This window comes from Enhydra lutris, unplaced genomic scaffold (assembly GCF_002288905.1).
Source record: "Enhydra lutris kenyoni isolate GAN:26980312 unplaced genomic scaffold, ASM228890v2 scaffoldscaffold5, whole genome shotgun sequence".
In the NCBI taxonomy this organism is placed as follows: domain Eukaryota; kingdom Metazoa; phylum Chordata; class Mammalia; order Carnivora; family Mustelidae; genus Enhydra; species Enhydra lutris.
The window spans coordinates 32,750,749-32,775,348 of NW_019154089.1; the positions used below are offsets into that span (position 1 = coordinate 32,750,749).

Sequence of the window (24,600 nt, forward strand, 5' to 3'; positions counted from 1 at the left end):
AAGAGTTTGGGGGCAGGTGAGATGCTTCTAATCACTGATTGCAAACAGCTATCTTCTACAGTCAGCAATTAATAGCTATGAACGATCAAACCTTCATGCCAGTGGTTAAAAAGAAATCTTTATTTTACAAAATTAAAAACATAAATAATATTTACAAGCATCTTAAATACCAGCTTATAATACTTGACATTTTCGAATCATGTGAAATTGAGTTTTCCATAAGCTTTTAAAATGTAAGACTATTCATCCACTTCAGTGAGTTACCAGTTTTCATATTTCAAAGGGGTTTTTGGTTTTTCTAAATTGTCCGTACTGTAGTCATTCAAAAAACAATATAATGTACTTTTTAAATGACTAGTTTAAGGAAAAAAAAAAAAAAAATCACAGTCCTGAGCTTCCTACCCCAGTTGTGGGATATTACTCCAAGAGAACTCTAACCAAATTCCTTACTGCCCTGTTTACATGTACCACTATTAACTTTTCAAAGACTCACATTCCTGGTACTCACATAATCAGTCTCCCTAAGTTCTCCTCAGGTTCACTGAAAGGAAAAGCAGGGAGAACAAAGAGACGTGGAAAAATACAAAAGACCATCTGAAATCGCATTACTGAAAATATAAGAGTTATGGTCCAAAATTCTGATCTTAATTCGTTCAGGAACAAATATAGGATATTTTATTATATTAAGACTTAAAATGATTGCAAATGATAGACATGTGACAGCAAATCTCAGTGGCACAATGGAACACAGACTTAAAGACACATAAAGTGGTTAACTTAATACCCATTACCAATTCTGGAGTTCCTCATGAATAAAAGGTAAACAGATTCAGAAGAATTTTGTTTTTAATAAAAGTTTTCATTATCTGGTCTTCAAAATTTCAGCACTGAGTAATTCATTTCCGCATAATAGCATATAATGAAAGACTAACAAAGTGTGAGGAAAGCAAGGACTATAGAAAGGTCCAAAAAAAAAAAAAAAAAAAGAAGAAGAAGAAGGAAAAGACATCTATAAACCAATTCACAAAACACCCATTTTGTTCCACTTTCCCTGGAAACCCTCAGCTCAGCTGAGAATCCCATCAAAAAGTCTTCATCCTCAGAGAGTAGCAAGACTTAAAAGAAAAAGGATGACAACAGATAAAGAGTTATATATATTTTACTCGTCTTTCTGACTTGTCCTGGATATTTAAAAAGGTGTCAAATGAGCCATGGATGCTGGTGGCAGGAAGCAACTGGAGAGAGGCTTGGGGATGAGGAATAGGGAAGACTTGTTTACAAATTCAGTCAACTCCCCTCTTCTGGATCTAAAATAAAGACATCTTTTGTCTTCAATACAACAAAAGTCTTTCAACGCGGATGGTAGGTACAGTTTGCTCAAAAGAAGCGTTTTCTCTTGGGGAGGAAGGGAAGTACACAGTCAGCAGAGAAGCACCACTCTGGGATCAGGCCTGCCCTACAGAGCCTCGACGCCATCACTGCTGCATGTTGTTGATGATAGCCAGAATGCTCATCTTCTCCTGGGCAGAGTCCACATCCTCATTCTGCTTCTGGGCCACTCCTGTGCCTAGGCCATAGAGTCGCCCACAGTATTTGGCATCATCAATACTGTCCTCAAAAAACAACTGCAGGATAGGACAGAGAACCCACGGTGAGAATCCCGCCAGCAGTGATGCCAAGTCTCAACACTACTACATCAGCACCTCCCAGCCGTCTCCAAGCCCTGACGATCTACCCAACTAGGAAGTAACTTCATAAAGAAAGGCTCCAAATCTCTCCTTTTACATAGTCTTTTCATGCTCCCTTCTTAATATATAGGCTCTCCTTTCTGAATAGACTTCGACTCTCCAAGAGTTCTTCTACTGCCAAGATCTGTGGGCTGCTGCCACTGTTTAGTACAACCATCCCCATCTCCTCCCTTCTCTTTAACAAGCAGTGCGGTGCTTAGAAGCTTGGGCTCTACACTCTGTGTGATCTTCCAACTCTCCTTCAGCCACAGTTCCCTATCTAGAAAATGGGCCAATAGGAGGCCTTTACAAGTGAGAGAGTGGATATTACACACTTCAGTAGGGTACCTCAACCCTGGCCCTACTGGCTGGGCAGGGTAATTCCTTGTTGGGGGCGGGGTGGGGGTGGTGGCATGAGGGGAGCTGTCCAGTGTACTGTAGTACTGTAGAATGTTTAGCGATGTCCCTGGCTGGTAGTGGGCCTCGCCTCTGCTGCTCCAGACTGTGACAACCAAAAATGTCTCCAGCCATTGCCTAAGCAACCTCGGGGGAGCATGATGCCACCAGCTTTGTTCTTCTTTCTCAGGACTTCTATAGTTCCACACAAATTATAAGATCATTGCTCTACTTCTGTGAAAAATGCCACAGGAATTTTGACAGAGACTGCACCGAATCTGTAAGACTGCTTTGGAAAGTACGGACATTTGCAGAATATACATTCTTCCAGGGGCGCCTGGATGGCTCAGTCGGTTAAGCATCTGCTTTCAGCTCAGGTCATGATCCCAGGGTCCTGGGACTCAGCCCTACATCGGGCTCCCTGCTCAGTCCGGAGTTTCCTTCTCCCTCTCTCTCTCTCTCTCTCTCAAATGGATAAAATCTTTTTTTTAAAAAATGGATATTAATTCTTCTAATTCATGAGCCCTAAGTATCTTTCCATTTATTTGTGTCTTCTTCAGTTTCTTTCATCAATGCCTTGTAATTTTCAGGGTACATGTCTTTTATCTTCTTGGTTAAAGTGGTTCCTAGGTACTTTATTGTTTTTGATGCAGTTGTAAATGGGATTCTTTCTTAACTTCTTTCTGACAGTTCATTATTAATATACAGAAACACAAGATATTTGTATACTGATTTTGTATCTTGAAATTTTACTGAATTCATTTACTCTAAAAGCTTCTTGGTGGACTCTTTCGAGTTTTCTATGTATAATATCATGCCATCTGAAAACAGTGAAAGTTTTACTTCCTCTGTTCTAATTTGGATCCCCTGTATTTCTTGTGCTTGCCTAATTACTCTGGCTAGGACTTCCAATACTATGTTGAATAAAAGTGGCAAGAATGGGCATGCTTGTGTTGTTCCTGATTTTAGAGGAAAACCTTTCAGCTTGTCATGAAATATGCTGGTTGCCAGCATTTTCATTTACAGTTACATTTGACAACTCACAGAACTTAAGCATAAAATAACTGAGTGTACAAATGTGTCCATATTAGAGAAATCAGAAGAAAAGCAAATTACAACAAGAGAACTGCAAAGAACACCAAGTATATGCCTAGACTTGAATAAGCTGAGGGAGCCTCCATTTCAGGATAACTTTGCCTCCCAAACTGCATATAATATACTGAACATCATAACAAACAAACAAAACAACTACTTTCAGAGTGATCAACTTCCATCAGAACTATAAATTTTCAACAAATCTCAGCCCACAAAGATAACCCACCTCCCTTACCTCTTTCATCCTGAAGAACGCCATTCCTGTCAGCAGCGAGTCTGAGCCTGCCTGGTGTTGCCTTCCAATTCTCTGCAAATCCAACTGATCAGCAACTTCCTGAAGACCACCCTGCAAATGTAAAGAAAACAAAGAGAGTATTTCAGACCCCACCTTCCTCTACTGGAATCAACTAAGTCCACTTTTTAGTTTAATTCTTTTGGTGATGACAAGTGGGAACAGGTCATTTACTAAGGCCTTACCCCAGCAATATCCCCTTTTTAACCCTCCAAAAAATACACTGTGTTATATTTCACTTTTCATTCCTTCCTTTTACATATCATTAATTGTATCAGACCTCTGCCCCATTTTAAAGTCCTAATGGCTATAAAACAAGATTGAGGAAACAGTAAATACCAATCCAATTCTAGACAGAAAATCTCTTACATCAATAACTTACTAGGGTGCTGAGTTCTTGAACTATCTAGGGTTAAGAACCCCTCTGAGTCTGGTACACTACAGACCCCATCCCTAACAAACTACATACACACCTCATGCCGCCAACCATTTCACTAGGTTTGTGAGCCCTAAGTGACAAAGGCCTCCCCCAGAACAAGAGAAGCAGAGGGCTCCCTTCATCCCCAGATTAAATACATTCACCACACAAATCCCTGTGCCAATCAGCTCTACATACACCCACTTCAGTGCAATGCTGGCACCTAGAAGGCACTGAAGAATGCGTAAGGAGCAATAAATAATAATAATAATAATTTAATTTCTAAAAATAGTGGTAAAGCAAAATGACAAGCCTGTTTTGTCTTTTTTGTTGCTATTTATATTAAGAAAAATATTGTGTACCTTAAGATTTTTGCAGCTCTTCATCAGGTATTTCACATCATAAATGGATGGGAAAAAAAGGTTCAGAATATGAAAGAATTCATGTTCCTCTTCTGGCAAACGAGAATCCGTAAGTAACTTTACCATGTAGCCAAAATCATAGCCACTACAAGAGAGAATGAGGCAATGAGCTGAAAAAGCAGCAATTACCAGGCCCCCGAATTCAACTGCTTTATTTCTCAAAACTTAATGGTGCTACCTTGTAACTTTCAGTTTTCCATAATCTATCCTACTGTAATCTGAACTTTCCCTCAAATACCAACAAACCAGACTAATATGAGAGACTTATAAGAGAACCCAACGGATTACAAATGTGGGTTTTATTCATCATAAACTATAGGCCAGCCACTTACAGGACAAGAAAAAGATGATCAAGTGCTTGATCCTCCCCACCCTTGATCTTTCCACCTGGAATGTACCTACTGATAGCCAGCCACATGACAGAGCCCAGTATTGTGTGAAACAAACCATTATAAGCTCCAAAGTCTTTTTTGAAACAACTGAAACATGGCTAAGTTACCATCTGAACTCCGTAACTGCCAATAGGCAGTTTAAAAAAAAAAAAAAAAAAATAGCCAATAGGACTGCAGCAATAACTTAAGAATGCAATTTCCTGTTCCCAAAGCAAGGGAAATACACATTAACTGGGACTGACCTATGAAACGAAAGCCATTTGACGTTGTCACAGAGAACCACCCCTGATGTCATAAGCAGCTCTGCAAAGTGCAATGTGTCAATCCCTTCCTCTTCATGCTTCTGAAATTGCAGTCCAGAGTTAGCGAGGAGATCTATGGAATCCTGGGAGTACATGTCCTCTCTAAAAAAGAAGGTATTCACTTCTTAATCTAAGAGAAGTAGTGGGCAGCAATATTAACATCACCTTGTAATTACAGAACAAGTATTCTTGAAATGCTTTCATAATTTAGTAACAGATCAACTCATTCTTTCCAGTATTCCAGCAAGCATGCAAAGTAGATAATCTTATCTCTGTGGCCGATGGAAAAGTAAGACTTGCCCCCAAAATAAATTTCTTAATTATAAAAGATCTACATTTCTCCCATTATTTATAGAAAAAGAGAATCAACCAATACAAAAATATTTAAAATACCAGAATACTTTTTAAAATGTCCTTATAATATTATATCATAGAAACAACTGCTAATAACTCAGTTTATATATTCTTGAAGGCTATTTTCTCTACATACACATACACAACTCCAGCCTTATATCTACACAGCACAGACCATCTTTCCAGACCAATGCTCAGAGATGTACCACATCCTTTGCAACTCTGGCGTAATATTCCCCGGCAAAGATACACCCATCAATTTAAACAGAGGAATATTTATAATGCCACATATCACAAAAGTAGGAAAATAAATTATGCAACTCCTTTCCCACTAGATTTCACTGTTATTTCACTTGTTCTTCACATAAACTTAGGACAGACAACTAGGAAAAGAAAAACACAATCTTAAATTTTTTCTACTACATTAAAACCAGTGTTGAATCATTCTGTTTTGTTTCACCTAAAATAAGCATTGTTTTAAACACACACATAAACTCTACACTAACAAACAACTCTTATTTTCCTTTGTGTATTAATTACCATTAAGGCATAAATAACAGGCTTTGAAAATGGACTGGGAAAAAAACGCAAATAAAGGAGAGATCCAGTTCATCTCCCCAAATTATTCCTGAAACTGAAATCTCCAAAGCAGATGAACAATCAAAAACATTATTCCTGGGGCGCCTGGGTGGCTCAGTGGGTTAAAGCTTCTGCCTCCCGCTCATGTCATGATCCCAGGGTCCTGGGATCGAGCCCCACATCGGGCTCTCTGCTCAGCAAGGAGCCTGCTTCCCCCTCTCTCTCTGCCTGCCTCTCTGCCTACTTGTGATCTCTCTCTATCAAATAAATAAATAAAATCTTTAAAAAAAAAAAAACATTATTCCTGAGCTATCAAATGCTCCTGGTGCTGCTAAATAAAGCAATACTTGAGTACTGTGACCCAATCAGAATTACACTAAAACTACCTCATATAATCAGCAAAATGATAGTCTCCCCAAAATTTTCCCCTTAAAAAATTACATCATCCCAGGGCACCTGAGTGGCTTTCAGTTAAGCATTCAAGTTTTTATTTCGGCTCCGGCCATGATCTCAGGGTCTAAAATCAAGCCTGACATCAGATGATGCACTAACTCCAGACTCCCTCTATTCCTCCCCAATCCTCCCCCGCACTCACACGCACGCTTTCTCGCGTGCTCACTCTCTTAAAAAAAAAAAAAATTACATCGTCATCAAAAAATTAAAAACAGAACTACCGAAAGATCCAGCAATCCCACTTCTGGGTCTATATCCCAGAAGAATGAAAAGCGCGGTCATGAATACGTTTGCACATCCATGTTTATAGCAGCACTACTCCCAACAGTCAAGAGGTGGAAATAACCTAATGTCCATCAGTGAATGAACAGATAAAAAAATGTGTTCTAGGGGGCCTGGGAGGCTCACTGGTTAAGCCTCTGCCTTCGGCTCGGGTCATGATCTCACGGTCCTGGGATCAAGCCCCGCATTGGGCTCTCTGCTCAGTGGGGAGCCTGCTTCCCCACTCTCTGCTGCTGCTCTACCTACTTGTGATCTCTCTCTGTCTATCCAATAATAAATAAAATCTTAAAATAAAATGTGGTCTACTATACAATGGAATATTATTCAGTCTTTGCTATAGTCTATGCCACAACATGGATGAACCTTAAGGATATCATGCTACGTGAAATATGCCAGTCACAAAATGACAAATATTTTATGTTTCCACTTATATGAGGGAGCTAAAATATTCAAATTCATAGAAACAGAAAGCAGTATGGTGGTTCATCAAGATCTGGGGAAGAAGAAAAAGTTGTTTAATGGGTAGAGAGTGTCAGATTTGCAAGATGAGAAAGTTCTGGGGGTCTGCTTCACAACAATGCAAACATACTTCAACACTACTGAAGTGCGGACTTAAAAATGGTTGAGATGGTAAATTTTATGTTTTGTGGTTTTTACCACCCTTTTAAAACATCAAAATTCACTTCAGTTTCAACTACCCTTAATTAACATCTACTCCTTATTTCCTTTTTTCTTCTATTATGAAAGATAATAATAATCCTGTTTTATACATAAGGAAACTGAATTATAGAAGGTAAAATTACTAACCCCAAATGACCCAGCTAAAAAATGGCAGAACTGCAATTTATCTCCTAACTGGAGAATTAACTTTATTTTTCATTTTGAACAGACTTATTGAGCTGTAATTTACATACTAAACATTTACTCATTTGAAGTATACACTTCTGGGGCGCCTGGGTGGCTCAGTGGGTTAAGCTGCTGCCTTTGGCTCAGGTCATGATCTCGGGGTCCTGGGATCAAGTCCCGCATCGGGCTCTCTGCTCAGCGGGGAGCCTGCTTCCCTCTCTCTCTCTATGCCTGCCTCTCCATCTACTTGTGATCTCTCTCTGTCAAATAAATAAATAAAATCTTAAAAAAAAAAAAATAAAGTATACACTTCTGGAATGCCTGGGTGGCTCAGTTAGTTAGGCGTCTGCCTTCGACTCAAGCCATGATCCCAGGTCCTAGGATCAAGCCCTGCATCGGGCTCCCTGCTCAGCGGAGAACCTGCTTCTCCCTCTACCCGCCCCTCTACCTATGATTTCTCTCTCTCTTTCTCTCTCTCTCTTTCTCAGATAAATAAATAAAACCTTTAAAAAAGAAAATGAAGTAGGGACACCTGGGTGGCTCAGTCCTTGAGCATCTGCCTTCGGCTCAAGTCATGATCCCAAGGTCCTGGGATTGAACAGGCTTCCCTGCTCATCGGGAAGCCTGCTTCTCCCTCTCCCCCCTCCCTGCTTGTATTCACTTTCTTGCCTTCTCTCTCTGTCAAATAAATAAAAATAAAATCTTAAAAAAATAAATATAAATAAATAAATAAATAAAGTATGCACTTCAGGGTGTCTAGGAGGCAGTCAGTTAAATGACTGACTCTTGATTTCAGCTCAGGTCATGATCTCAGGGTCATGAGATGTGTCAGGCTCTACTCTCTACACAGAGTCTGCCTGTGACTTTTTCCCTCTTCTGCTACCCCTCCACCCCCAACTCTATACTCTCTCAAATAAATCTTTTTTAAAAACTTAAAAAAGAAAATATGCAATTTAATCACCTTTAGTATTTTCAGAATTGTGCAACCACCACTACAGTCAATTATAAACCATTTCATCACCTCAAAAACAAAACCCATACCCATTATGCAATCAATCCCCAGTACCCCATAATCTCACCACCACCTACACCCTGGACAACCACTAAACCTATTCTGACTCTATCAGTTTGCCTATTTTAAACATTTCCTATAAAAAGAATCCTATAATAAGTGGTCTTTTGTGTCTGGCTTCTTTTCCTTAGCATGTTTTCAAAGCACATCAATGTACAACATATATTACTACCTCTTTCCTTTTACTGTCCAAAAACATAGCATGGATATACCATATTTATTTTATCCATTCATCAGTTCACAGACATTTGGATTGTTTCCACTTTGGGACCTTTATAAATAATGCTGTTATGAATACTCCCATACAAGTTTTTGTATGGACGTGTGTTTTCATTTCTCTTGGGTATATGCCTAGAAATGGAATTGCTGGGTCACATGGTAACTCTACGTTTAACCTTTTGATAAACTACCTGTTTTCCAAAGAGGCTACACCATTCTAATTTCCCAACAGCAATATAACGAGGATTCTAATTTCTCTACACCCTTACCAACATTTGTTGTGTCTTTTTTATTACAGCCATCTAATGGGTATGAAGTGGTATCTCACTGTGGTTTTGATTTGCATTTCCCTCATGACTAGTGATGGTGACCATCTTTTCATGGGTTTATTAGCCGTATCTATACGTTCTTGGGAGAAATGTCTATTCAGATCTGATGCCCATTTTCATCTGGATTGTCTTTTTACTGTTGCCCTATAAGAGTTCTTTAAGAGGGACTTTACTTTCTGAGATTCCTTATTCCATCGTCTATTTGACTGCTGTGTCCAATCCTTACTTGGTTTCAATGGAAATAAAACTTCATATTAATAAAAACAGTAAGAAATCACAGTCTGCACAAATGTGGTAGATCTAAGAATAACACTGAGAATTTCAGACACTTACGTAAGGTTAAATTTGAAGTTGAACTGCCAAGTGTTGATTCCAGAAGGATATTCTCCCTTTTCATTTGTGAATGTAAGGCCCAGCTGGATAATTTTTAGAAGGTCAACATTGCACCGTAAAAGCTGATACTGGTAATCTATGGAACTACGAAATTCACCAATTGGTCGTACCACAACACCTGGAAATTCTGTGTCCTAGAAAAGTAAAAGGTCTCTCATCATAAGGTTTCACAGAAGGATGCTGAGAATTGATAATTCATAAATAAAAATTTTATCTTAATTTATAAAAGTTATGTGACAAGACCCAAGCTTGGGCACAAATATTAAAATACTAATCTCATTGATACCTACACAAGGAGTACTAGAATCATGAAGTTTTGGGCAGCAAATTGGAAATCCTAGGCAGAATGTGAGTAAGAATAGCTGACTAACTATAGATTAAGAACATTCTATATTCATATACAGTGAATTTTAAAAAGTTTAGGTTTTGGGGTGCCTGTGTGGCTCAGTAGGTTAAGCCGCTGCCTTCAGCTAATGTCATGATCTCAGGGTCCCGGGATCAAGCCCCAGTTCAGGCTCTCTGCTCAGCGGGGAGCCTGCTTCTCTCTCTCATGCTCCCTCTGTGTGCTCACTCTCTCTCTAATAAATAAATAAAATCTTTAAAAAAAAAGTTTTGGTTGAGAACATGTATGAATAAAAATACAAATATATGGAAAGGAAATAGCTATTCAGAAAAAAACAATAGCTACTGTGAGTAAAAAGCCTGGAACAAGATCACAGACAGTTTTAAATATGAGGCTAAGGACTTACTGCTTATGAGTAATGCAGATTAGAGCAAACTAGACAGCACATGCCTCCTCTAGAAGAGACCCTCAATATCACCATGACACACATCTGCCTCTCCAGCCACTCAGTAACACGAAGAATGTGGATCCTGTAATGCCAGATCTTCCCATTTTTTCCCAGAGATGTCAGAAACCTGGACTTTAAATTTTTTTGTTTTTTGTTTTAAGATTTTATTTATTTATTTTTTATTTATTTATTTGACAGAGAGAGAGATCACAAGTAGGCAGAGAGGCAGGCAGAGAGAGGAGAAGCAGACTCCCGCTGAGCAGAGAGCCCGATGCAGGGCTCAATCCCAGGACCCTGAGATCATGACCTGAGCTGAAGGCAGAGGCTCAACCCACTGAGCCACCCAGGTGCCCCAGAAATCTGGACTTTAAAAGAGATCTCTTAATTTTTACATGGTGATAGCTAATTTTTAAAAACCGTTTTTAAACACTGTCAAATTTACCCTATCTGCAGGACAGGACAGACCTGCCCTATGGACTGACATAACTTCTGCCTTAAAAACAATTAAACACAAAGTAACATTACAAAAAAAAATCTAAGATATTATAGGTTACATCCTTCTCAGACATACTGGCTACCATGTTTTATAAAAGCATCACAACCTTCCACCAAGTTTAATCTACCATGGGTTAGTGTTATCCTTTCTTTCAAAATCTCACACTGAACATTCCCTAAGTCCATAGAAGAAGGTGAGTCAAACAGAGCAGAGCTCTTTACCATAGCAATATAACTGTAACTGAGCACAATTTCTCGGATCTTCCTCATCTCTTCTTCTAGATTGCTGGCCCAGACTTCACAGATAACTTGGCTGTTCTCCACAAGTGCTGCAGGCATCTTGAAGAAACTTGGTAAGTCACTTTCAGCTGACTCTGTAAGAGGGTAAGCCGTTGGTTGATCTGATCTAGATTCAAAAACATATTTTGAAATCACATAAATTTACAAACTTGGATAATGTCAACAAAACAAAGATTAAAAAAAATCACTTCATCAGTTTAAGCTAAAACATTAAGACTATTTACATTAATTCTTCAGTTTATAAGGTAGGGAAATTTGCCTTTGTCAAGACAAAGACACACACACATACACACACACACAATTTCTTTAACCGAAAGAAACTAAAATTAAGAAATCTGAAGGGGACGCCTGGGTGGCTCAGTTGGTTAAGCGGCTGCCTTCAGGTCAGGTCATGATCCCAGCGTCCTCGGATTGAGTCCCACATCAGGCTCCTTGCTCAGCAGGGAGCCTGCTTCTCCCTCTGTCTCTGCCTGCCACTCTGTCTGCATGTGCTCGCTCTCGCTCGCTCTCTCTCTGACAAATAAAATCTTTAAAAAAAAAAGAAAGAAAGAAAGAAATCTGAAGAAACTGGGGTGCCTGGCTGGCTCAGTTGGTGTAGAATGTGACTTCTGATCTCGGGGTTGTAAGTTTCAGACCCATGCTGGGTGTAGAGATTACTTAAAAATAAAGTCTTAAAAAAAAAGAAAGAAAGAAATCTGAAGAAACTTTTGCCCAAGCTGCCCTTTAGCACAGAAGTGAAACCACTACCCTAAATCAGTATTTGAGCCCTTTTCAGACTATCTAAAGATTAAAATAGGCCCTAATGACCACAAATATTCCCTCATCTATGACTTTTACACTTTGCACAGAGACCAAATCATGGAAACATTTTTAAGGAATCACTTTAGCCAGTTTGAAGGTATCAGGAACTCTGAAAGCCCGAAAGAATGTAGACCTAAACTCTCACATGTAAATCTTTTTTTTTTTTTAAGATTTTATTTATTTATTTGACACACACAGAGAGAGAGAGAGAGAGAGAGAGATCACAAGTAGGCAGAGAGGCAAGCAGAGAGAGGGGGAAGCAGGCTCACCGCCAAGCAGAGAGCCCGATGCAGGGCTCGATCCCAAGACCCTGAGATCATGACCTGAGCTGAAGGCAGAGGCTTAACCCACTGAGCCACCCAGGCGCCCCTCACATGTAAGTCTTAACAACTACATCGTGAATATGGTCATGGGACTCCTCCCTCTGCCCCCTATAAAAGGGGAATTCTTTATCTCCACAATCCAAAAGTCATATATAAACTAAAGACAATTAACTAACTTAATATAGTGCCTCTTTAGATCTGTGCAAATAAATCATGAAGTGAGGGATTTAAGTGGTAAAAACCAACCCCACTTGCTAATTTGAAACTTTAACCACCACAATGAAAGGAAGAATTGGAATTATTAATGTCTACTTTTAAACACATAATAATAGAAAGAAACTACGCCATTCAACAAAAGGAACAGAGAAGATGGCAAGTATAAATAATTCAACTAGAAAGCGTAATATGAGTTTAGTGCATATTCTGGGAGGAAACTATGGAGGGGCACAGTATTCTGCAAGATAAAACTCAACATGATTCAGCTTCAGAGTAATGCCATTATTATAATAATGAGATGCTTAGTTACAAAAAGACCAAAAGGAGCTTATCATAATGGCCTTTATTTAAAAAGGCGACCCCACCACATGCACCCTCAACGTAAGAGTGGGCTCCAGTACACAGATATATATTCAAAGGAAAATTCCTAGAAATAGTAAAATGAATCTTTGCTTCCTACTTTCAAGACAGGCAGATGCAATGGTAAGAATCTAGATCAAAACGAAACTGTCATCCTCAAATGTCATCATTTCTCTGAGAAAATTCTGAGAAACTGATCTTTTGGTTTGTCACCCTGGAAGATCCCATTTATTTAAGTACCCAACACTTTAACAGATGTTTCTCTGGAATTGTAATAGACTGACTATAATTACTCTGAAACTTAAAGAGACAGTGGTAAGTTCCTAACAAATATGGGTGGATACTTCTCAAAGAATCCATTTCTTCTCATTTCAGTCCTGTACATGATGGGCATGAATTAAAGGCTTGCAAATGAATAAAGAACATCCAACAAGGGCAAAAGTTCAAGCTGAGTATGGAATAAATCCCATGATATAATCCTAATTAAGAAAATGTTAGTATTCTGATTAGATTGTAAACTGTGTTTAAGGTTTTCCCCTGCAAGAGGGCACAAAGCCATTTCTATGCCCATTAATATTAAATCAGTACCACTTCAATTCCTTATTTTTCTAACTTAAACAATGCACTTCCTTTTTGGTGTCATTTCAAGTATTACCATAAACTACTTTAGGGGAAGCGGGTATGACTGTGAAGACATTTCCATAAAAGCAAAGCACCAAAAAGGACCCAAGCAAAAAAATGCCTTTGGTCTCAAAGCAGAAAAAAGCAGGCTTATAAAGAAGACTGTAGGAAAGCGCTGTCCATTGAGGCGGATGACAATGGCTGCTTCCCCCTGGATGGCCATGTGCTCTGCCGGAAGTGCCACACTGCCAGAGCCCAGACCTGAGCAGGGGATGGGCGAGTCCCTTCCCCATCAGCGTACCACCCACACTGAGACCACCCTGCCCCCCCTTCAGTTATTTTTTTGATGTCCAGCCCCTCCTTCCACGCCAGCCCCCACCCCAGGATCCCAAGCACCCTGTCCGGGGGTCCCAGCTCGGCCTAGGGCTGCAGAGTCCCAGCTCCGGGTTTCTAGCCCACCCCATCCCGCAGGGACCACGCACCATCCTCCACGTGTACCCCGTGGGGGCACCAGGTTGAGCGCTGCTGCTTTCACTGCTGCACCGATGCCCTTGGCTGGCGCCTGAGCAGCTGCGTCCTCTGCTTGCTGAGGCCAGGAGATGCCCTGACTCCAGAAGACTGGACTGGGCCGGGCAGACCAGCCTGGACATTCCCACTCAACCCCATGCTGCCAGGTTGTAGGTATTTACACTAAATTCTTAGAACCAGCTTCCTAGTTAAGCAGCTCTTAAGGTTGTGTCAAAAGAACTCAGGAAATATCCTGAAGAGGCTCCCTCTGGTTGAAGAAAAGATATATAAAAGATAAACATATATAAAAGATTATAGGGGTGCCTGGGTGGCTCAGTGGGTTAAAGCCTCTGCCTTCAGCTCAGGTCATGACCCCAGAGTCCTGGGATCAGGCCCCGCATCGGGCTCTCTGCTCAGCAGCGGGGAGCCTGCTTCCCTCTCTCTCTCTGCCCGCCTCTCTGCCTACTTGCGATCTCTGTCAAATGAATAAATAAAATCTTTAAAAAAAAAAAAAAAGATTATAATAAACACCATTATGAATAGTTACTACAATCAACGTCTTCAAACTTCTAAGACAGTGTACTATGAACTCATGGATTTTTTTTTTAAGATTTTATTTATTTATTTATTTATTTGACAGAGAGAGAAATCCCAAAGGAAAGTTTCCTTTAATAGAAGTCATAAAGCTAACGAATACGGAATGATAGAATATCAGTTTTGTAGATCCTGAAGAATTCACAGATCTGGGCAATAATCATAATGGCATCTATATGGATTATTCAGAAAAGGGAAATCTATAAAGGCAGAAAGTAGACTATAGCAATGGAATGGGAACAGGCATTAACTGTCAATGGCATGAGGTTATCTTACCGAGGTGAGGGAAAGGTTACTAAACTCAACTACCTGATTACTGCACAACTCCATAAATTTACTAAAAATCTCTGTACTCTAGTTTTACAGTACTTAAATTGTACTTCAATAAAGTTGTTAAAATATCACAATGGCTGTAATAACCACAGAAAGAGACAACTAGGTATTATGTGCCTCCTGACAGAACACATCACCACTATGAATTACACGTGTCAAAAAAAAAAAAATCTAACTTGAGGGGTGCCTGGTTGGCTCAGTCAGTTAAGTGTTCCACTCTTGATTTCAGCTCAGGTCATGATCTCAGGGTCATGGGATCCAACCCTGCAGCAGGCTCTGTGCTCATCAGGAATTCTACTTGGGATTCTCTGCCTTTCCCTCTGTCCTCACTCGCTCCCCTGCCTCATGCCCCACATGCTCACACTATCTCTCTAAAATAAATAAAATATTTAAAAAAAAATCTAACTTGAATCTGATCAAACCTCTAGACCAATTTACAGGAAATAAAGAGGACAGAAGAACATGTTAAATGACACCATAGGAAGGCCATCAGCAAAATCCAGAAACTACTGTGGGAAACTACAGGATAACCCAGCTTCTTCAACAAACTGCAAGAAATAAAAGTAAAAGACTCTCAATAGACTTATCAACCAATCAAAATCTATAGACCCTAAATAGATCTTTAAACTGTTGGGACGCCTGGGTGGCTCAGTTGGTTGAGCAGCTGCCTTCGGCTCAGGTCATGATCCCGGCGTTCTGGGATCGAGTCCCACATCGGGCTCCTTGTTCTGTGGGGAGCCTGCTTCTCCCTCTGCCTCTGCCTGCCACTCTGCCTGTGCTCTCTCTATCTTTCTGACAAATAAATAAATAAAAATTTAAAAAAAAAAAAAATAAATAAACTGTTAGAAATTTTTTTAAAAAGTGGCATTTTCAAGACAAAAGTCTGAACAATGGCTGATTTTGGTTTATTGTATGGGGGTTTTGCTTTTTTTTTGGTGTTACATTATCATGGGATTTTTTAAAAAGAGTCCTTATCTTTTAGAGATAATGTGACACAGGTACAGGTGGTAAGATATGGAATGTGGAGTTCTGCTTCAAAATTAACAATGGAGAAATCTTACAACTTTGTACAGTTCCTTCCTCTACATTTTACAGATAAGAGAAGTGAAATTCAGAGACATAGATTTTATTTTTTTTTTTAAGATTTTTATTTATTTATTTGACAGAGACAGTAAGAGAAGGAACACAAGGAGGAGAGTGGAAGAGGGAGAAGCAGGCTCCCCACTGAGCAAAGTCCCATCCAGGGCTTGATCCCAGAACTCTGGGACCATGTCCTGAGCCTAAGGCAGAGACTTAACAAACAAGCCATCATCCAGGCGCCCCAGAGACATTAATTTGAAAAGGCACTATCATGACTTCCATTTCCAAGAAAAATTTTTTAAAAAAGCTAAGCCAGGGGTGCCTGGGTGGCTCAGTGAGTTAAAGCCTCTGCCTTCGGCTGGGGTCATGATCCCAGGGTCCTGGGATTGAGCCCCACATGGGGCTCTCTGCTCAGCAGGGAGCCTGTTTCCCCCTCTCTCTATCTCTACCTGCCTCTCTGCCTACTTGTGATCTCTGTCAAATAAATAAATAAAGTCTTAAAATATGTGTGTGTGTGTATATATATATATATACACATAAAATATGTACATATACATATAAAATATGTATGTTTTATATGTATATATATATATATAAATGTGTGTGTGTGTGTGTGTGTGTATATATATATAATATATTAAAAAAAAAAAAATGGGGCGCCTGGGTGGCTCAGTGGGTTAGGCCTCTGCCTTCAGCTCAGGTCATGATCTCAGGGTCCTGGGATCGAGCCCTGCATCGGGCTCTCTGCTCAGCAGGGAGCCTGCTTCCCCCTCTCTCTGCCTGCCTCTCTGCCTACTTGTGATATCTCTCTCTGTCAAATAAATGAATAAAATCTTAAAAAAAAAAAAAAAAACTTTAAAAAATAAATAAATAAAAAATAAACTAAGCCATGGGTGCCTGGGTGGCTCAACCAGTTGGGTGTCTGCCTTTGGCTCAGGTCCTGATCCCGAAGTCCTGGGATCAAGCACCACACTGTCAGCTGTCGCTGCTCAGCAAGGAGTCTGCTTCTCCCTCTCTCTCTGCCCCTCTTGCAGCTTGTGCACTCTCTCATAAATAAAACCTTAAAAAACAAAAATCTAAGCTACTTTCAAAAAGCTAACCCTTGTTACACATATATGATAAATATGGAACACAAGTACAGACCACTGGCAAAAATATATAAGACATCCTCACACCAAACCCTCATCTAGGAAAATTGTCGGGAAATTGCTTGCAAATCTCAAAATGTAGTGCCACTCAAAAATTGAAAAGGAATCGCATTATGCACATTTAGCTTAGCATAAGAGGAGAGAAATAATAATAAATGATACCAGTCTTGCCTGCCACTTTCCACACAGTGAGCACATGCTCCAGAAGGATCCTAAGACGGGAATCACAAACATATTGTTCTCCTTAGTTATTCTTCCTCCTTTTAAGCCTCTTAGTGCCAGCTGCACACAGTACACCTCACAATACGAAAGGACTATCCCATTCAAATATGTTCATGTGTGCAATACAGCCCCTAAAAGTAAGCTAATTAATTACCTGAGTTGCAACCAGAGAAACAGTAACAAGTTTGAAAGTTGAAGGAAACACTGTGCTAGAATTACTGAGAAACAGAATGTCTATCTATAACTTTAAACCTTCCTAAGGAATTTTTAAGGATAACTATGATCACATGCAAAGTTTCCCTCACAGGCTGACATTAAACCTTGACTCCCACTTGAGTTACTCCACTCTATGACAATCTGACTACACACCAGCTACTCCTCTATATGAAAACAAAAAACAAGTACTGATACCTATACTGGAGGAGTTACTCCACTGTATGAAAATCTGACTACCACACGAGCTACCCTACTTCACTCCATACGAAAGCAAAAAACAAGCACTGATACCTTCTGTTTCGACTGTTCAAGAAGAAAAGGTCACACACAGGAATTACTGAGGTCCCTGCCTTGTGCTGATCTGCAGTAAAATCTGTGCAGATCGCTCTTGCTAACCTATAGTGTAAACTTCTCCAAAACAAAGCTCCTATTTACCCAGGAAAGCTCTAAAGCGCAACGACGAATAAAGCCAACCGAAATCCTTCTCTGCAAGCAATCCAGAGTACCAGGTCTTGCTTAGGAAAAGAAAGTTGAGGTTTTCCGGGGTTTTTTTAGTTTAAGCCTAAGGATGCAAGGAGACAACATCACTTCCCCATTCCGAGAACTAAACAAAGGCTTTGCCGCGCAAGAATAAGACAGAAAAGGAAGTAGGAGCAAGTTAGAAGAAATGGCACAGCAGCTTCAAAGAGGGTCCTCTGTATACATCGCCGCGGTGGCCCTCGCCGTCCTCCATCACTCCCGCCCCCAAAACAGTGTCCGAGCACAACTACCATGGACTGAACCGCAGTTCAACCAGTTCTTAAAAACCAACCATGTGGTCCAGGCCTCCAGAGCAAAAACTATGGTTCATAAACACAGAACGGCAAGGAAAAGTTGTGGGGCCAAAAGTACCGAGAAGCGAGAGGCCCGGAAGGATCCAAACTCAGGTCCTCCGCCTTACACAGTCTCCTATCATCATTCTCTTCCCGTTCTAGATCACCCTCCCTCTCCAAACAACACTCATCCCGCCCCTTCCCTTGTAGCCACCTTTATTTCCCCCGAAGAAAAGACAATACAATTGTAGGCTTTCAGGTCAGAAAGACCTACATTCGAACCCATGCCACCAACTAGCTGTGTGGCTTTGCATAAGTTACTTAACCCCTCCGGTGCCTCAGTTTTCCTATCTTGTAAAATGGGTTCAATAACATACACCTCGGAGAACTGTAGGGGAGGATAAAAAAATGAAGCATATAAAGTGCTTTATATAAAGTCCTGGCACATAACACTAGAATATTATTACTGTGTACTAGTGATTGGTATTATTACCACTATTCGATGGGCCCCTTTCTCCTTTTACACCCCCTTCCCCTCACTCACGCCCCCATTCCCCTTCTTCCCACAGGTCCCCGATGTCCTCCTACACTCTCATCTCACGCTCCTCTCCGGTAAGCGCAAGCCCGCTTACCCTGAGTAGCTGGGCCCGCAAAGCGCAGGCTTGCGGGCTGGCGGGTACAGTCCCCCCGGAGCGGCGGCGGCGGCGGCGGCGGCAGCGGCCCCTGACCCGACGCTCTTTTCCTGCCCCGGATCTGCTCCGGGAATCAAGCGGGCCAGTGAGATGGGCGCGCTCGTGCCCAGAGCGGCCTTACGCACTGCCCACCTAAAAACCTGGCCGAACCACTCTACCCATTGGATCCTCCCGACTCGCCTGCTCCTTTATCGTCACTCCAGACGCGCGCGAACGCGCGCACCTGGTCAAGCCGGCTCCACCCCTTTTGCGCGCCCCGGAGACTCTGTGCGTGTTCGACCAACCCAAGCTCGCGGGAGAAACGCGCAGGCGCAAAACCAAGAGGGCGCCCGGAAAGCGGAGAGGCGGGGCGGCCTCGCAAGACGCAAGCGGAACGCGACCGGTGCTGGGCCTCGGCTCAGTTCAGTCAGCAACACCACACTGTTTCGGTTCTCCTTCCGCGCGCCCAAAGGAGGGGCGTGGCCTAGAACTAGCCCCCGCTTGGGGGGGCGTGGCCTAGACGCGAAGGCCGAGGATGGGGCGTGGACCTTCAGACCAAATCCCTCAAACTGTAACGTCCTCGCCACCCCGCTTTGATGGGCCGTTAAAGTCGTTGACGGGAGAGGATCCTCACCCCCTTCCCTGTACTAATGCAGCTCCCTGAACCCCTCACTTACAAATCGTCTATCTCCTGGCTTCCTTTCTGGCAGACAATTAGTTGGGGGTGGGACAGCACCCCAGACCGAGTCTGGGTGACGTCCGGTGAGGCCCGCCTCCCTCCTCTCCGCCTCACAGAGTCGGCGAGCAGCGTTACCACAGCAACCGGCCCGCCGGGGCCTGCTCGACTTACAAAGAAGACGCGGCCTCCGGTGGGGAAGGAGCCCGGCCTCTGAGGAGCTCGGAGGCGGCGGACGCTAGGAAGGCTCTGCACATTTTCCTTGCGAGAGCCCTGGGCTTGGGCTGGGCTTAGAAACCCCCAGAGGCTCCGTCCGTTCCCGCGATCCTCTGAATCCTGCGTGGACCGAGGGCCGTTTGCCACCGCCTGTCCTCAGCAGCATTTGCGCCGGGCAGCCTCGGCCGCAGCGGCGCCTCGCGTTCTCCCGCAGTGGCGGAGAGGACAAAGCACTGACTTCCCGCACACAGCTGTCTATACTCTCCCGCTAGAACGCCACGCTGTCTGCGACAGGTGCGGGTCGGCCCAAAGCAGGGGTCCCTCATACCCTAGGTGCCTTCCCTTGAAGGGGGGCTGTTGGTAGCTGGATAGCAAATATCCAAGCTACTGGACCTTCTTGTTTTTAAACGTTTCCTCCTAAGGGGATTTTGAAAAATCCTGCTTCCATTTCCAAGGCCGGAGGCAGAGCAGGCCTTCAGTGGCAATTTGACGGGATTCCCAATACTTATTCTCTGGGGAGATGAACTCCCACCTCCCCTCCCCAGAGTAGAGCATCAGGTGCAGTTTCTGAACCCCACTCTCCTTCTCCCCTCCAGTGTCTGTCTGGTGTGGTTTTGGAAAGCAGGTGAGATTGGGGGTGGGGGGTGGAGTCCGGAGCCCAGGACCAAGAAATAATTCTTGAGACGTCTTTCGTGGGTGCAAAATGCTGGTTTATTTAAAACACAGGGACAAATTGCTCAAACAGAGCTGCTGCACTGGGGTTATGAGGGGTGGCTGATTATATACTATGGGGTTGGGGGAGTAAGGAACAGGAAGGTTTCAAAAAAATTTCTGAAGGAGGCCATGCCATTGTCAAGTTAAGGTTGTTTTCCCCTGTAGCAAGGCATTAACATTAAGATAGTTGGAAGATTCCTGGAAGAATGTCACACAATTCCCACCCCCCAGTCGGGTTGTAGGGGAGGTGTCAGCCTTAGCTTTGTCCTCAGCCAGCCTTCAGCTCCCGCATCGAGTCTGCTTATCTGTAACACAGGGATGTAACTATCTCATAAGGTTGTTGCTGTATTAATAAATGGAAAAATCACACTGCACTGAGCATGTCAGTCTACTCAATAAACAATTGTTTCTGGCCTGTCTCTGTTGCTATCCCGAAGATCCTCGTTGTTTATTAGCTTTGGTGCAGGCTCAACAATCAGTCCATTGAGCAATACAGGCATGAAGAAAGCAGGCAAAACACTCCCACACCCCACCCATCTCGTGGGTTTCTAGTGTCCTTTCATCCGCTTGTAATTAGATTCTAGAGAGGGCAGCCCTATGGGGAGCTAGTCACATGAAGAGCAGCCTCCACAATCCTTTCTTGGACTTTTGTTTCTTCCTGCAGCACTGGGACTGGTGTGCATGGAAACAATCAAACAGGAAACACAGCATCTCCATGTCCCCAAACCCACCCCCCACCCCCACCCCCCACTGCCCTCCACCCAGAACTGGGTGTTCATTTCTCAGGTTATTGAAGAGAAATGAAAAACACACAGATGGCTTGTACTTCAGGAGGCATTGGAGTGTTTGTTGGAAACAGTTGGGGTTCATGCTGTACTTAACGCTACTGCAAAATTAGAACAATTGTGTAAATCACTATTTCTCAAAGGGAGGGAGGCCCCAAACAGAGGGTAGTTGGAGAAGAAAATATCCGGTAATATAATTTACTGTTTGGGGAGAAAAAAAACCTATTGTTTTTGGTCTACAAACTATAAAAAGTCTTGAACAAATCTTCTCAGCTAGGAGAGTAGAAAGGCTAAATGAACTGAAACACTGGTTGTGAAATGGTTCTCCTTAAGAAGCAGACAGGGGGAAATCCTTGGCCAGACAAGCCTTTCTGTTATTCTGAAATCTAAATACCAAATCTAATGGGATGCATTTCTTAAAGTATGTGTAGGAAGATAAAATTTTGTTTTTAAGATTTTTCATTTATTTGACAGAGATCACAAGTAGGCAGAGAGGCAGGCAGAGAGAGGCGGAAAGCAGTCTCCCCACTGAGTGGAGAGCCCAATGCGGGGCTTGATCTCAGGACCCTGAGATCATGACCTGAGCCAAAGGTAGAGGCTTAACCCACTGAGCCACCTAGGCGCCCTAAAATTTTAAAAATATAGTTGACCCTTGAACAATGCAGGGGTTAGGGTATAACTTTTGACCCCCCCAAAACTTATACATGGATTTTTACCATATGGCACAGTACTACAAATGCATTTTCTCCTCCTTATGAGTTTAACATTTTTTTCTAGCTTACTTTATTGTAAGAGTACAGTATGAAAATGGAAAAGAAGGTAAATGCCTCCAGGTTTCGTTCCAATATATTCACCCTCTGAGCTCAAATCTCAGAAACAGTTTCACCAATTAGAGTGCTGATAATACCTAGATGCCTGTCAATTGATACCATTGTTAAAAGCCACCAACACAAACCACGTTTAGCCAAGGTCTGACACTTTGTATAATGCCTTTTATCAGATAATACATTTACCTTTAAATTCAAATAAAGAATGCCTCCAGCTGGTTTTTTTCCTTGGTACAGATGGAGTTAACTTCCTGCTTTTGAAGTGTGATGTCCTTGCTTTGTTTACATAATAGAAAACCCTTCTTCTGACTCTTGGAAATTATCAAGATCATCAGACTTCCCCTAAATATAAAGCAAATGTCATGCTTCTTGACTAAGCATTTGAGTATTGTTTCAATATTTTGATTTCAACCTGAAAAAAAAAAACACCTCTGTTTTTTGATGATATCAGAGTTCTTTCTTCTCTGGATATGGACATCAAACCTATTTTATTCATATCTCATTTGATTTTTTCCTGGATTTTCCTTCCCCCTCAGAGTCTACTAACATAACAAAATTAACCCTAACCTATAAATATCCAAATCTGTGAGGGTCCATAAAGATGTTCTAACTAATATATTCCCCCAATTTAACAGAAAGTAACTTAAGTCACCCAGCACCCAGAGACCAGACCGAGATTTGAGTCCTCTGATTTCCCAGTCCAGTATGAGATTAGGTGTTCATCCAGTGGGCTATAGTTATGGTCCATTTGCGATGTGCTGTGTCCTTCGTTGATGCTGGAGAATGCTCTAGAAGCAGATGAGGCTCCTAGCCGCATAAAGCTTAGTATTTGGTGCCAGGGACTGACAGTAAAACAAGTAAACAAGCATTCAAGTAGGAAATAAAAGGATGATGAGAACTGGTGAAAGCTATGATGAGAGAAACTAATGAGGTAAAGTGACAGAATAATTGGATTGAGGGAAGATAGGGGAAACTACTGAGGGGTCAAAGAAGGACAGACTCAGAGAGAAACCAAGGTCATATAGTTGGTGGGTGGTGGTTTGAACCCAGACCCACTTTCTTCCAGGATCTCTGGATGGAAAGTCTATGAGCAGTGACACAGAGGTAGGGATAACAGAAAGTAGAAAAAAATTTTTTTGCACATAGTAAGTGATTGGTAAATGTTTGCGCGTGACAGTGATACTGAGAACATTAGAAAATAGGAAGTAGTGGGGAATAATGTTATATGAAAGGAGCTAGATTGGGCGCCTGGGTGGCTCAGTGGGTTAAGCCGCTGCCTTCGGCTCAGGTCATGATCTCGGGGTCCTGGGATCGAGTCCCGCATCGGGCTCTCTGCTCAGCGGGGAGCCTGCTTCCCTCTCTCTCTCTGCCTGCCTCTCTGTCTACTTGTGATCTCTCTCTGTCAAATAAATAAATAAAATCTTTAAAAAAAAAAAAAAAAAGAAAGGAGCTAGATTAAAACGGGCACTGGATCAGGTAGCAAGGTTTGAGCAGTGCAGGAGACAGGCTTGGTCTTGGGGGAATATATACATTATATAAATATCTGGAATATTGAAAAAAAATACTGTTACCTCCAAAAGGAGAGAGGAAAGAAAACATAAGCAAGTCGTACAAAATGTAATTAATTTGGGATCAGGCATTGCATGTTACCTGAGCCCTTGCGTTGTGCCAGGAATTAGGTGAGGAAAGGAAACTAATACATGATCCTTTTTTTGCCAGATAATGACACATCTAGGTAATGGGACAGCATGCAGTCATTAAAAAGAATGTGGTAGCTCTGAAAGAAACTACAGGGAACAATTTCCATGTTTGTGTGCTAAGTGAAAATAGGAAGGAGCAGAAGAAGCATATATGGTGTGCTGTTTCTAAGGAAGCTGGGGAGATACGCATGCTTGTGTTTACGCTGACAAGCCGGGTATACAAACGCTGCTCCAGGTGGGGGTGTCTCAGGAGAATTAGGGGACTGGGGAAGAGTGAAAAAAGACTTTTTACTATATACTCTTTTATCTTTTTGTATTTTATATCAGTTGCACATATTGCCTCTCCAAAAATAATATTTAGAAAATTACAAATAAAACTCAGCTCTTTTTCAAAGGTGTTTACCATGTCATGTTACAGATCCTCTATCCTAACGTTACCTGTTTCAGTTAACAAGCCCACTTCACCTCCACAGGTGTACCTCCCCTGCACCTAGATTCACTAGTATAGTTGATGCATCTTTCCTCCTTTGCCTGCCCTCAGCAGCAACAGAAGTAATAAAAAAAGAGAAAATGAGATTCTCTGGTCCATGTAACCTTTTTATCTACTTGGACTGCCCATGA

General features: G+C 41.9%; 1 protein-coding gene across 1 annotated transcript; it reads right to left on the bottom strand.

Moving 5' to 3' along the window:
* Positions 1-365: 365 nt before the first annotated feature.
* On the bottom strand, positions 366-19,127 carry LOC111140932 (CCR4-NOT transcription complex subunit 8). Its single transcript, XM_022493197.1, has 7 exons — positions 19,023-19,127; positions 11,080-11,263; positions 9,512-9,705; positions 4,985-5,146; positions 4,291-4,435; positions 3,454-3,564; positions 366-1,625 (listed from the first exon to the last, which is right to left on the bottom strand). The coding sequence occupies exons 2-7, from the start codon at positions 11,194-11,196 to the stop codon at positions 1,476-1,478; spliced, it is 879 nt and encodes a 292-aa protein (XP_022348905.1). The 5' UTR covers positions 11,197-11,263; positions 19,023-19,127; the 3' UTR covers positions 366-1,475.
* Between the last annotated feature and the right edge of the window lie 5,473 nt (positions 19,128-24,600).

Coding starts and splice junctions, on each gene's coding strand:
- LOC111140932 (XM_022493197.1), bottom strand. CDS start 11,196: ATGCCTGCAGCACTTGTGGAGAACAGCCAAGTTATCTGTGAAGTCTGG. Junction 4,436..4,984: donor AAATGGCTTTCGTTTCATAG/GTCAGTCCCAGT, acceptor TCTCTCTTGTAG/TGGCTATGATTTTGGCTACA. Junction 3,565..4,290: donor AGAGCTGCAAAAATCTTAAG/GTACACAATATT, acceptor TTACATTTGCAG/GGTGGTCTTCAGGAAGTTGC.